Source organism: Monodelphis domestica, chromosome 8 (genome assembly GCF_027887165.1).
Source record: "Monodelphis domestica isolate mMonDom1 chromosome 8, mMonDom1.pri, whole genome shotgun sequence".
NCBI lineage: Eukaryota > Metazoa > Chordata > Mammalia > Didelphimorphia > Didelphidae > Monodelphis > Monodelphis domestica.
The window spans coordinates 199273369-199287706 of record NC_077234.1 but is presented as its reverse complement, the minus strand read 5'-3'; the positions used below and the strand labels follow the sequence as shown (position 1 = coordinate 199287706).

Here is a 14338-nt window from a genome sequence, read left to right as displayed (position 1 = left end):
TATATCTTCATAATGTTCCAAACAGTAGCAACGTCTGTTTCATATCTCTTATTTCTGCCATTCGTCTGCTGGCACAGAGCAGATAGGCAAAAAGCACTAGACTTGAGAAAGAAAGTGTTACATGGCCTTCAGGCAAAGCTTATGTGACATTTTCCCATGTTATCTTTACCTGATATTTTACCCATTTCACCCTGGAGATGAAGTGTTTATATTTAAAAAAAAAAACTATATTGAATATGCATAAAGTTAGGAGAGAAACCCACACAAAACTCACTTTTTAAAAAGGCAACCTTATTTTCTGTTTTAAAGAAGAGTATAAAGTTGTCAAACGGGCTGGGAGAGTTATATATGTTATGTTACTGCTCTGAACACTACTTCCAATAGAATGTTATTCTTTTAAAATAAAGTGGCTTTGTGGATTTTCTTTTTTGGTACTGTAAACATGTACTGTTTAATATTAAATGAACTTAATTTATAACATTTCTGCGAACAAAATATGTTCTAAAGCCATTAAGGCAAAAGATTCCCTCACCCTCATGGAGAAAAAAAAGAAATGTCATTTGTTATAAAATTGTGAGGACACCCAAGCAAGTCCCCACTTCAGATTTGTCAGCATAAACTTGAGTGCCTTTGTCCACTGCTCCTCGGAGTTGAACTGGGTTTTGATGGAATAGGAGCCACCACTGCCTCCTGTGTCTTCAATCTGACCTTTCTCCACATCCATCCTGTAAGGAAGACAGAAACGTCTCTCCCTTCTCCACTTCTTCTTTGAACTGCTGCACACAATCCAGTCACCATTGCATGGTCAAACTTGTTGTCCCAGAAAAACTGCAAGCCCCCAGAACAGTATAATGGCAGCTCCTTGGATTTGTCTGTGAGAGACACCAAATAGGAATGATTTCCATAAGGAACAAGGCTATACCTCTGAAATTTCAGGCCCATTTTATTGGCCAGGGCATGGAGCAGCAATACTGTCTGCCCCCACGCAGCGTTGATCTCATTCCATTCCACAGGGACACTAGGAAGCTGCCCCAGCCTAAAGTTATTAATTGTACCACACTGTCCCCTATGCCAGATGTGGAATGTTGCATTAAAAACATTTGTTTTCTTCAGCTTGTCTAGTTGGATCTGGGCATAACACGTCTGGTTGTCCATACTCTTTAGCTCATCATCTAGCTCCAACTCTTGTTTAAACTCACTATATTCCCTCTGGTATTGAGCTTCCTCCTGATCTAGCTGCTCAGTCTCTGCCTGGACTTTCTCAAGATCTTCTGCCACAATTTTGTGGTTCTTTTCTATACCTTCCAGTTCCTGGATCAGCCTTTCTTCCTCAAGTGCCAGCTCCTTTAATTCCATCTTCAACTTCTCCTCCTCATCTTCATTCATTTGCTCCAAGATCTCCAAACAGCATTTGTAGTTCTGACATTCATTTTCTGTGATGTTGAGCTGGGTGTCCAGTTGATCCAACAAAGTATCTGTACATTCCTCACACAAAGGGTGAGCCACATCTGTCTGACCTGACATGATATCAAAAAGATCTCCAGTGACCTCTAGTACGGAACAGGAGCTGAGGCATAATAGGCACCTGGCTGGGGGGATGTATCTGCGGGAGACACCATCCTGCCAAGTTTCAGCAAATAGCTCCTTTTCTGAGTTAGTTTCTTCCTCCTGGGTTTCTCTAGGCTTTGTCTGAGCTGTGGTGGGTAGTGGAGCTGTGAGCTCCTGGATGGTGACCTGGTCTAGGATCTTGAAGGATGTGTCCAGTTTCAGGGGCTGACTGCAGAGCTGGCAAACAAAGCTCACCTGCATGGTGCTGCTTGATGACTTTGACCCCCTCATCTCTTTGCGTTGCAGAGTCTGCTGCCCAGGTCACGCCAAGTCGGGCCTACCACGGGGGGTGCTGTCACATCACCGGCTTTCACCAGCAGTCCCATCTCACCGATCCCCATCACCCCCAACCCCCACTAACATGCATTCTTTTGAGTTTCCCCTGGTACACTCCACACCTTGTGTGAGTTGCAGTGGCCCACATTTGGGGTTAAATGGCCTCCAGAGAGGACTACAAATCTCTCTGTGACCTATGTGGTCCAGAGAAAGGTGGTAGATAACATCAGGCCACCTCGATCAGATCTCCTACATAGATATTTTGCTTGATTTGCTTACTGACACCCCAAAGAAATTGAAAAGCTGCCTTTTGGGGCCAAATTACTCTGTAAAAACAGAGGCTGCTCTGCTAGCCACCTCACTCTCCAAGGAGAAAAGAGCAAACCTCTCCTGAGGAGATAAGAGCAGGCCTCCCTGAAGAGAAAAGAGCAAGCCTCTTCCTCCTGTGTTCCAAGTATAAGGATAATTTAGGGTTGTGACCTAATCTAAATTTGATTTTTGGTTATCCCAAATAAAGTACCCAAGTCAGTTTGGAAATATATGGTGGTTTAATCAATATATAGGGAAGAAATCAAGGAGAAGAGAGAGGGAAAAGGTATAGGATTTCTTCTGCCCGGCCTGTGCCAGGTGGGCTATGAGGTCCTTGAAGATTAGAGGCTTTCTCTAAGAGGATAGTGTTTGGAAGGTAAAGGAGAGAAAATTCATCCTAAACTCCAAGAGATCTCAGAGAAGAGCCTCACTGAACTAGGTTACTAGGCTTCCTCCAATATCAAGGAAAACTCACTGCTAAACCCGGACAATAGCAGCCACCACACCAAGATGCTGACACGCTCAGCAAGCTGCTGCCAGCCACCTCTCCACTGTCAAAGAGGCTGGAGAGAGAAAGTGATGCAAAATATATAGACAGTTTTATATCACTTTCCTATGTCTCACATGTACCAATGATATCTTAGGCTTGACTTAGTACAGCCCAAGGGTCTGTCAATTGTTTCTGATTTGTCATTTGCTAGCACATGTCTGTTATAGGCCATCCTCCTAAATACTTAATCCTTAAGTATGGGTGTAGACATTCCTGATTTTGTTAGACTAAGTAGGGTGGAGTAATCTAAAGTTCACACAAGAAGACTCTGAGGAGCCACCATATGTCAATAGGAAACCCATACCCCCTCACCCTCTTCACCTTTCCCTGAACACTTCTCACCCTCCTCATCCCCTTCTCCAGACCCCCTGTCTTCACCATCAGCATTCCCATCAAACCATCTGTACCCCCCTCTCCCAATAGGGGCCCCTCTCACAACTAAACCATCTCATACCTGGCAGGGCACCCCTTATCATTATACTCAGGATATAAGTCAGACTGAAGGAAAAACAGCCATGACCTCCCAACTGCCCTTATGTCAGGCAGGACCTGGATGGGTGAGGATTTATAGCCAGTTTTGGTCTATGCCCCTTTTTCTTCCACTGACCTTTATAATTGGAAATATCAGAATCCCTTGTTGTTTTTGTGTGGCTAGCTGTAAGATTAAAAGGAAGGGGCAAAAAGAATTTAAGATGCAGTTTCACAAAGGGGAATTCCTTTCATAGTGACTATTCCCCACTCCCTCCACTTACATTCCAAACCTTCCAAACTCAAGCATGGCAGGTTATACGGGAGAAGCTGTGCCTGCTGCACCAGCAAGCTTCCAAGCAAATACCTGTTCGATGATTTTTTCCTCTTTCTTCCTTGGATGGACCCCCAAGGGAGTGAAAAAGATAAAAAAAAATTCAGAGCAGAAAAGGGAGATTTTACTCCACAATTTGAGGTAATTTTTCACTTAAAAATTTGTTTGTTTGTTTTTTTTAATTAAAGGTTGATGTATGCAACTCACTAATGATTTTGATATGGTACATTGTAATTTAATTTATTGTGGAAACTGTTTGTCAGATAAATGTGAAATGTAAGCCAGATTTTATTGAGCACAAAAACTCATGGTTGGAGGTTTGTTTTGTTAAACCTTGCAACGCATAATGGTTTCAGTGAATTTCAGAGTTGTCTAAATGTGATTAATAGTCAGCCTGATATAGAGAGGGATTGTATTAGCTACCTTGTAGATGTAAAAGTCATTCAGAAAAAGTTGTAATATTGTTGAAAAGAACTTACTCTAGAATTAAACTTGGGATTTTTCAAATGAGATGTTAATGTATGTACTGTCAGAACCAGTACCAAGTGATCATATGACACACAAGAAGTTTTTAAAGTGCATGGAATTTTATACAGGAACTAAGAAGTTGGTATATTGCAAAAGAAGGGATTTAAAAAAAAAAAAAACACTTGTATTTGACTAAGAATATCTGAAGGAATTCATGGCCTAGAGATAGACATGTAGTGGTAGTCTCTCGGTAACCGAGGATGAAGATTGTCTTTACGCATAGATGCGTTTTCATCTATGGAGGATAGATGAGTGTGCACAAAGACACTTGTGCGTGAAGGAGATTTAAGTGGAAAAGTCGTTGCACAGAGACAGTCCCACTCTCTTGGCGTTGGAAGCCTGGGTCCAGTGGCACGAAAAGTCGTTACATCTGGAGATTTCCTCAGCTGCATTGGATGGCCGTGTTGTCTTTTGTGCTCTAACACGCCCTAGGCATTGCCCTCTCAGCCGTTGAACCTTCTTGTTGGTTTCTTCCATCTGTTCCGCAGAAGCAGTCTTCACATGCTGGGTGAGCAAAGCCCTGGTTCACCAGGGGTCGATGACCCAATGGCTACCCTCACAAGGTTTAGCCGGCCTGTCGAAGCCGTTGCCCGGGGTGTGGCTGCTGCCACATGCTAGCAGCTACTAGGAGCCACAAGTGAGAGCTGGGTGTCAGGTGAGGATCAGAGGCTGGAGAGCTGCCCTAGAAGGGCACGACAAGCCCTCCATACCAGAGATACTACACTGTATACTACACTATACTCTCTGAGCACCCCATGTATTCATGTATTCATAATAGACATGTATTCAGACACAAGTTGCCAGAAAGTAATGATGAGGGAATAATAAAATATGTAGGCATTTGTACTATAAAGGAATTAAGTTTTCTACCTGAATAGAATATATGATATGCAAACTGTATGCCCTTAACAAAAAAAAAAAATTGACCAGCCCTGAAATCAGGAAGGTTTTTTTGTTGTTTTTTTTAAGTATGGTACCTTTCCTTTGCCTGCAATAATGGTAAAGAGGAGAAGGCCGAAGAAATAAGAGTAATTAAAAATAAAATAAACAAATACTAAGGGTGAATTATAGTATGATTTAGACATCACAAATTATAAATCGGAATAATGTTGATGGAATTCAATTAGGTATGTAGCAATGTTTTGAGGTAAAAGGAAACTGAACTGGAGATTTTATTCTGCTTTAAACAGAGGGTTGAAAGGAGTTGAGGGTAAATACTTTGGACTTCAGTTTGTTTAAATAATGAAAGATTGCTAAAAGACTTAAAGTTATTTGGAAGTATGGAGTTCAAACTACACTCTACTGAGAGTAAATTTTAAATTGTGGTAAGCCCACTTGTTAATGAGGGATAAGTGACAAGGTTGTTAAGTAATAAAAACCTAAATCAAGCCAAGCAGTCTTAGGATGAATTGCTTACAAGCTATTAACCCCTTCCTCAAACATAGGAGGGTGAAATAAATACTTATAATTGTTTCAAATTGATACTCAGGGACTAAAATAGCAAAACAATAAATGTGCATGACCTAAACGAGCTGACAACTACTGTGTGATAGAATTTAAAGATGATTATATTTTAATTACATACTTCAGAAGTTTTAAGGAGATGCTCAAAAGACTAAAAGTTGCCAGCATGTCCTACAAAATGGCTTGCTTGAAGCTATAGAATCTTAATGCAAGCATTCCAGGTAAGTAATATGTAATTGATGAGTAACCTCACATGAATTTTGGTAATATAACTTGAGACACCCCCCAGATGTTAGTTGATGTTTTGATTAATTATTGAGCTATACAGTAGGTAAGGGACAGGCAGGATTTTGAAAATGGTATATGTGCTTGCTCACAATTTTATGACTGTGCTGTGAATTGATGCTAATATGACCTAAAATTTGCAACTGATGAGCACTATGCTAAAGATATAGTGTTTCAATAATATAATCCTTCATATAAGGATTCTTTAGGGTTTTTGATTAGTGCTTGCTTTGGCAGCACATATACTAGAGTTTTTGATTAGCACTTGCAGTGATACCAAATGGAATGTCATTTTTATGATGGTAAAAAAATAACTCAGAGAAGGTACAGAGGTATGTTGAATATGGAGAAAAGAGGGGCTTTGCTCTGGAGTCCATTAAGCTTGAAAATGCAGATTTGTAAAGAGAGAGGGAATAGAAAAGAGAGAGGGGCAGGTGAAAGCATAAAAACAAACAGATAGATGTTCTACTCTTATAATTGGATCTGTGACCTAGGGATAATTTCTAAAATTACTGTCTGTGGTGTTGGCAAATCACAAATGATTCTGAAATTTCTCTAGAAACTTACCCTAAAGAGATTCCTGAATGGTCTTGTCTTAGTATAAAGAGATGGTCTAGGTCCAGGAGATGATCCAGCCCTGATTTATATTTACTATTTATATTTATCTATATACTGCTACTCAATTCAGCACTCTTGTTCCTTATTGCTCAAATATGTAAGAATAACTGAGTGATCAGCCTTTGTTTGAGGTATGTAAATTTGTTTCTGGACTGCTGATAAGCAGGTTTTCTGAGCTGTAATGGGTAAGACTTGTTTTTTAAGGAAAAAGAAAGCTTCTGGGATCTAATGGTGACAAAGTACACAAAGGACAGAGAACGTCCTGGGATGGTTATGGAGGCAATTTAAGGCTCACTTTGGACTGGACCTTTTCTAACTATCTAGGCTGTTAATCCTTCAGCGACACAATGATGGCATGAGCCAGTGACAGCTTTGGCCTGTACCTGAAGCCCCTCACTATGTGTCCCTTGGGACGTGATGAAATGTTTTCCCTGTCTGCCTTCTCTTTAGTGACAAGTTCCCATAATCAGCACATAATGCAAATTGTAGAAATGAAAGTTTCCATTTCCCCAAACTAACTATTAGTTTAATAATTGAAATTATCAAATTGTTAGGGAACGTACTTTGAGAACTAGGTAGAGTTATTAATAAATGGCTTGTATGTGTAGCCTTGATTTACCACCATTAAAGTTTGGATTTTGTGCTTAGAAAAGAAATAACCCAGAGCTTTTTGGATTTCCTTCAGGATCTAGGGTAAAGAAATACATCTTTGAAATCTTGTTACTCGGGTGGTTATCACTGCTATATAAAAGTGGGCTTCCCTCATAGACCTCTCAGTGGCTCATGAGGTCTGGGGAATAATAGACAGGAAACCATGGCACCCTGATAAAGCTTGTTTTACAGGACAAACCTGCTCGGCCTCAAAAAGGGCTGCATTGTCAGTGCAGCTACTGCTCTGAGCTGCTCCCCCTTACCCTGTGCCCATGTTCTCCCACTGATCCACCAGAGGCCTGGCGTTGGCCCCCACTTCATGAATTGCCTTATGTCCTATGTCCATTGGCACCTAGAGGCAGTCAAACTTTGGCCTTGAGGTCTCACCACCCTCCCGTGCCCACCGAAGGTGAGGCAAGGGTTTAACTCACACCCACAAAAGAAAAGGAGGGATTGAAGTGAGGTAAACTTGGCCATTGACCAGAAAAACCTGTTTTTCTCTGGGAAAGTAGAATTCAGAAATGAGCTTTCCTGTGAAGGTCAGTCAGCTCAGAATAGTTAGAATCCACGAGAAAACAACTCCCTTAGTGCTGACAGCTGGGATAAGATACAGGGAATGCCTTGTACTCCACACCACTGACCAATTTAGCTTCTAAAGATAAGGCTGCCCGCTCCATCAAGGTTATGCCTCCTAATGAACATTGTTTGCTTTGTATCTTGCACCCTATAAAAACTACATTGTCATTTCAGTCCGGTGCAGCTTTCACTAGGAAGGTTGCCCTGGCCAGTTAGGTATGTATTACTAATAAATGATATTGGTTCCATTAGTTGTACTTCGGGGTGTCCGGACTCACTTTATGAAGTGCCCCATTTCAGTCATATGGAAAAAGATATACAAAAGCAATGAAGAAAATAACTTTCTAAAGGGTACAATATGGAAACTGAAAATGTTTTAACTTTTTACCTCAGCTTCTTTAATAGTCCAAAGCACACAGTAAAAGGTAATACTTCACAGCATTTATGTGAGGATTAAATGAGATCCTGTTTTTAAAGCTCTTGGTGTAGTGCTTGGTCAGTAGATGGAGCAATGTAATTTTTTGTTTCCATCTCACTTTTCTCTCTATGTTACAACAGACTGACCTGAGCAGTAGCTTTGGGGTCAGGCTTGGAACAAGACCAGCCACTTACTAATCCTGGAGCTTTAGGCAAGTCATTTCTCTCTCTGGGCCTCAGTTTTCTTTTTCACATGAGAGGGTTGCATAGTGTATTATCTTGGAAATAACACAGACCTACTTAAGTAGTCAGAAAAACCAAGTATTTACTCAGAAAAGGGAGGAGTCCACATTTGGCCTTGTGGATGAGAAAATTGGAAAAAGCCTGCAGCAGAGCCAAAGGAACAAGATCTGCAGAGCTGTCAATCAAGGAAAGCATTCTGTAATGGAATGGTGACCGAGAAAGACAGTTGAAGAAAGGAACGGCAAAACTGAGAGATGGAGTCTCTTGCTCTTGAGACAAGGAGTAAGAACTGAAAATATCCTGCTCTCACTGATTTCTCCTTACAAGACTCAAGTGACTAAAATTCTCAAACCTGTCAGTCATCTTCCCAATTCAAGACTATTCCACTATCTTTCAACTTAGGAGTATTTTAGGATTAGGGAAACCCTCTCTCCCATCAATTTTCCTACCTTTCCCTTTCTCCCAAATAAACCCCTTAAACTAAATCAAAGAGAGAGTTATCTGTCTGATATATCAAGATACTCACTCAGTGTCACCAATTGAAGAACCATTAGGGCAGGCAGCTGGAGGGGCTGTAGTGGAGTTGAGTGCTGGCTCTAAGGGGTGGGAGGAGGGAGGAAAGAAGGGAAGGAGGGGGAAGGAGAGGGAGGAGGTTGGCTGATTGGATCTTTTGATCATAATAACCCTCAAAGCAATTCTCTAATACAATTTGGCACCCTGAAAAGACTGTACCCTATCCTATAGTGAGGAAGCCAAGAGAAAAGAGAAAACGTTCATGCAATTAGTGTGTGGTATGATGGTGCTAGCCATAATAGCCAGTTATTGGGTATATAATATCTTATACAGCACTATGACCAATATAGTACTGGAGACAATGGAGTTCATATCAAACACCACTACATTCCTGATGAACATACCATTTCAAAACAATACCATCTTATGGCAAGTGATTACTCAGGCTTACATCTTTACCATGGCTGCCATACAGACATTTACTTACATGAAGAATATCTATAAGTTTATGGTACCAAGGACAGTTGCACAACTTATGGTAGTGGACACTAACTTCAAAGATCTTGTAAAGAATATGTGTGAAGAATTTTTAAAGAAAAAGGGTTTAGATCAGGTCAAAGTGGGAAATGGACAGGCAGATAATATAACTAAAGATAAGGAAATGAAAGCCAAGAAGAATAAGTCGGGTGCACAGGGCAATGACAAGACTAAAGACACTAGTACAAACAAGGATGCTGAGAAAATTTTTCCTTTGAAGGACTTCACAAAGATCTCAGACACAGCACGGGAGTGTTATACTCCAAAGTCCACAAACAATTCCCTACACAGGAATTAGATTCTATTTGGAAAAGATTCACAAAATTTATCTCAGAACCCTATAGATTGCATAAGGAACTAAAAAGGGTGTTTCAGATCTTTGAGTCCAGTTTTGATGATACAGAGTTCCTTCTGTCAGAGTTGTTTAGCCCCCATGAACACCGTCAGTTCATTGAAAAAATGAGATCTGACAGCACTCTGACTAGCTGGCCAACAGAGGAGCAAAGAGAAGATTTTGACTTCTCTAACCCAGTGTGCATGACATACCTCAGGAAATGCAGGGAGGATTTGCTCCAGGCAATCAAAATATTTTGCTCCAAGTCAAATGGTTGGAATAAATTTGATAAATTGGTCCAAGAGAAAATGGAACACTCTGCCACATTCATAAACCACCTGTCTGAAACTGCAGAGTCTATTATGGGGATAGAAAAGAACTCAGAGGAATCAGCATAACATGTCAGAAGGCAATTTCTTAGGGGTTGCACATCATACCTAAGAAATTTTTCCAAGAACCATTTACCTAAATATAACATGGTGACTCTATCTGAACTTTGAATCTCTGCATCATATCTTTACAACAGTCATACAGAACAAAGGTGTCAGACTTAAAACAAAAATTACATGATACAGAAGAGAATTTGAAGCAAAAACAAATCCAAGAAATTAAAAATCTACATACAGTCAAAACATATACAAAAACTTCTTACCAACAAAGGAAAGTACAAAGGGAAACCAGACAATGCTTCTTTTGTCATAAAACTGGACACCTCATAAAAGATTGCTTTCTCAAAAAGAAATATGAAGTAAATAATAAGAACATACAGGGAAAACAATACAAACAGCAGAGAAATAGTTGCTGCAAACACTGTAGTTTGAAATCAAATCAGGAAGCATCAAGTCTTGAAGAAATGCATGCAGCTATTAATGCAGGGAGTAAATCCAAATATTCAGATGTTGTAAGAAGGGATTCATGAAGCCAAAAGCATAATGTATTTAATTTGGTGCATGGCGGTAGAAAGAGAATAGTGAATAAGGTGTAAAAAGTGAGAGACATGCTAGTATAAGGCAAGAGAAAGTGCAGAAAAGAGACAATGCAAAGGTGATGCAGAAACCAAATATATTAAATCTGTGAGGAATGATGAAAGCAAACCAAGCAAAATATCAAATGAAAGGCAGAGACATGTGAAGGAACTAGATGAAGAAATTAAAAATGTCATTGTGCATATACAAACTAAAATAAAAGACTCAGAAAGAGCATAGTAACCACTTATGAAAAAAGCAGAACACAAATAAAAACATACTTAGAAAACTTTTTTCAGTGCAGATTGGGCACAGGGATTGAATTTTGTACAAACAAAAGTTATAAAAACTAAATCTAAATAGGATCTGGAGAAAGACACAGTGAAACAAAATTTCAGTTCCCTGCAACACAATGACTGTTGGAAGGTCAAAGAAAAAAAGGTTACTGTTGCAAATAATGTTAATGGAGCTGCAGAAGATTCACAAAAACTCACAGATAAACAGAAAACCCCACATGAACCAGTTAACACTTCAAATAGCTATATGGTACAGACTTCCTTAGAAAAAAACATCTAGTTTGAACCCAGAAGCTGAAAATATTCATCCTACAGTGAATAATTTAGAAATTACAAATTAAAATGAAAATGAAATTACATTTGAAAATAATAATCATATTCAAGGTAATGGAAGTAAAATAACAGTTAAATATGAAAATATGAAAAGAATGCAAAACTTAGCTACTGTTAGGACAGCCAAGGATTTAAAGGACAGTCATGAAGCCAACATTCTAAATGGTTCAGGGAGGTCTGACTAAGAAGGAATATATCAGATTAAACATAGCTATGGTTTAAATTCATTTTCCAATGAAGTAGAAGACATAATACAATCAAACTTAGATGAAGATCACATAGGAAATGATTTAAGCCAAGAAGATTTAACTAGTTCAACCATATAAATGGCAGGAGATAATAGAGCAGTGCATGATGAGTCACTAACAATAAATTCCATATCTACACAAAAGCCAGAACCATATGTATGGATTAAAGGGGAAAGAAAAAATACAGAGCTCTCATGGATACTGGTGCTTCAAAATCAGTCCTAAAGATATGTCCAGGGGATACCAACATAGGGGATATAGTTTCTGTAGCTGAAGCTATGGGACAAATACAACAGGTCCCTGAGCTCAAATTCACAATGGTCAAATTGTGTCCTCTCACCATTGATCATACATTCCTATTGATTCCTTCATGTCCAGATAACTTTTTAGGACAAGATACTTTTGTGTAAGATTGGAACAACATTGCAATGTGAAAGATCTGGGAAAATATATCTACATTTGTTCAAACATTCACTAATATACTACTCATTATTATATCTGGAACAATTAGAAGAAGAACCTGAGAAAATCCAAATTTTAACATCTATGTATGAAATACCTAAAGATATTCCACAAGGGCTGTTTGCCAAATATCAGAATGATGTGAGTAGGATAAAATCAGTGACATCAGTCAGAATTGAAGTCAGGGAAGGAATTTCTCCTAAGATACCTCAGTACAAATTAAGCAAAGAAGCAAAAGAAGGCATAACACCAATCATAAAGAGCTTGTTGGAACAAGGCATTTTAAGACCTACAGTGTCTGAATTTAATAGTTCAATTCTGGCTATTAAAAAGAACAAACTTAATGAAAATGGAAAACCAGCTTGGAGATTTGTGATGGATCTTAGGGCAGTAAATAACTTCATAAGAAAAACCCACACTGTCACACCTTCTCCTAACACAGCCCTTTACTCAGAGCCTGGTGCCACACTTTCACAGGGTCTACACCCTGGGACTCTGGGACATTACCTGGGAGTGACACCATATAGATGATGACTCTGAAGGACAAACGAATTTGGGGAACTTATACACATTCTGGGGAACTAAGGGACAGGAAATATGATTGATTGGCATCCCCATGGCTACACAGAAACTGGGACTCTTTGAATTTTAGGTTTACTTCACCCTGCTTAGTCTTTAGAATTTTAGCAACCAAGGAATGCATACACCCCTACTTAAGGATTAACTGTAGGGGAGGATGGCCTATGACCAACATCTGCTAGCAAGTGACAAATCAGAAACAACTGACTGACCCTCTCGGCTGTCCTAAGCCAAGCTTAAGCCACCATTGGTACAGGTGAGACACAGGAAGTGATGTAAAGAACTGTCTGTATATTTCATGTCACTTCCTGTGTTCCGTCTCTCACTGGTGTTGGGAGCTTTGGCAGAATTGATGCTGAAACTTGAGCCTGGAGGAGCTCCTCAGACTGCTTCCTTTTAAATAGTCATGTGGTGAATGATAAGACTGACTCCCCTTTCCCTTGGCTTTCTGGAGAGGCCCCTTGGCCGAGGCCTCTGAACTCCTGCCTGGCTCAGCCTGGGCTGGAGCAGTTTTAATTCCTTTTCCCTCTCTCTCTCATTCTTAATTTCTTCCTTGTGTTGTAATTAAACCAACATAAAATCCCAAACTGACTTGAGTATTTTATTGGGATTGAATTTTAATCCCTGGCAACCACTAAATATAATATATTCAGTCAACAAACCTAAATTTTACCCTTAATAACTGTCAAAACAGCTGACAGGTTTGGGACAGGAAGCAGAGCAGAGGCCTGAGGGTGAGGGGAATGGCCTGCCTACAATGGACACTACAAGGGGTGGCCCCTTCCCAGGTATGGCTGTGAATTTGCTTGGGAAAGGCTCTCTGATACAATGGGAGAAGCTCCTGCAATGAAGGATAGTTTAGCATTCGATTAAAATGTCTTAACCACACCTAGCTCAGTCCATGAACTAACTCAAGGTCTATTGTTTAGTCTGAACATGCTAGTTTGAGACTCCCTTCAAAGAGGATTTTCAAGGGAACAAGGACAAGCTTTGGGGTCTCCATCTTTCAAGGTGACTAAACTTGGGGTTCATCAGATCTTACTAGGCTACAGGTTTGGGGTTTCTAGATTCCACATCGATAGTGGGGGGTGTTCTGGCCTTCCCTCCTTGTATCTTGGTGCCTGTGATCCTGTGCAGGGTTTTAAAATATGGTTGGGGGAACTGCATCCCCCAGCATGGCCCAGGGTTCCTCCCCCTACTTCCTGGTGTGGGATTGGTCCTGAATGAACCAATCCAGTGCTAGGGAGCAACCACGCCCCCTACTTCCAGGCCCCGGATTGGTCTATATAAGGACCAATTCCAGGCCTAGGAGGTGACTGAATCTAGATTCAAAATTTAGTGGAGTTCATTTCAGCTGGGGGGAAACTGGTTTTTCTTATTTTATTAAAGTTAATCAGATAAAAGAGTTTTTTGTTTTTATTTATTTCAAGGGCTTGAAAAGACAAGTAGGATCCCTCCTGTGGGGAGCCCTTCCTGGCTCAGGAGCTGGTCCTACCATTTGGACAGGAGGATCTCACACAGCTGAATCCATTCAATGTCTTGGAAAGTCTTGCCACACACTTAGCAACTCTCCCTCTCCTGCCAGCCTCCTCCTTTGTGAAAGCCAGGTAGGAAATGTTTACTAAATGGCAAATCCCCCCAGATCATGGTCAGCGGGGAAAGTGGTCAGTTTACTTACAGCCCAGGCTTCTAGGGGAGGGCAAGTGTAGACAGGGCCCTGCAATGGGAGGGGGCAGATGTTAGC

The 14338-nt window shown here is 40.3% G+C and overlaps 1 protein-coding gene across 1 annotated transcript; it reads right to left on the bottom strand.

The window, feature by feature from the left end:
• Nucleotides 1-219: 219 nt before the first annotated feature.
• On the bottom strand, nucleotides 220-3063 carry LOC100016041 (beclin-1-like). Its single transcript, XM_056807919.1, is given in 3 exon segments — nucleotides 220-737; nucleotides 739-792; nucleotides 794-3063. Coding segments are annotated over 3 exon segments (1281 nt in total). The 5' UTR covers nucleotides 1840-3063; the 3' UTR covers nucleotides 220-556.
• Between the last annotated feature and the right edge of the window lie 11275 nt (nucleotides 3064-14338).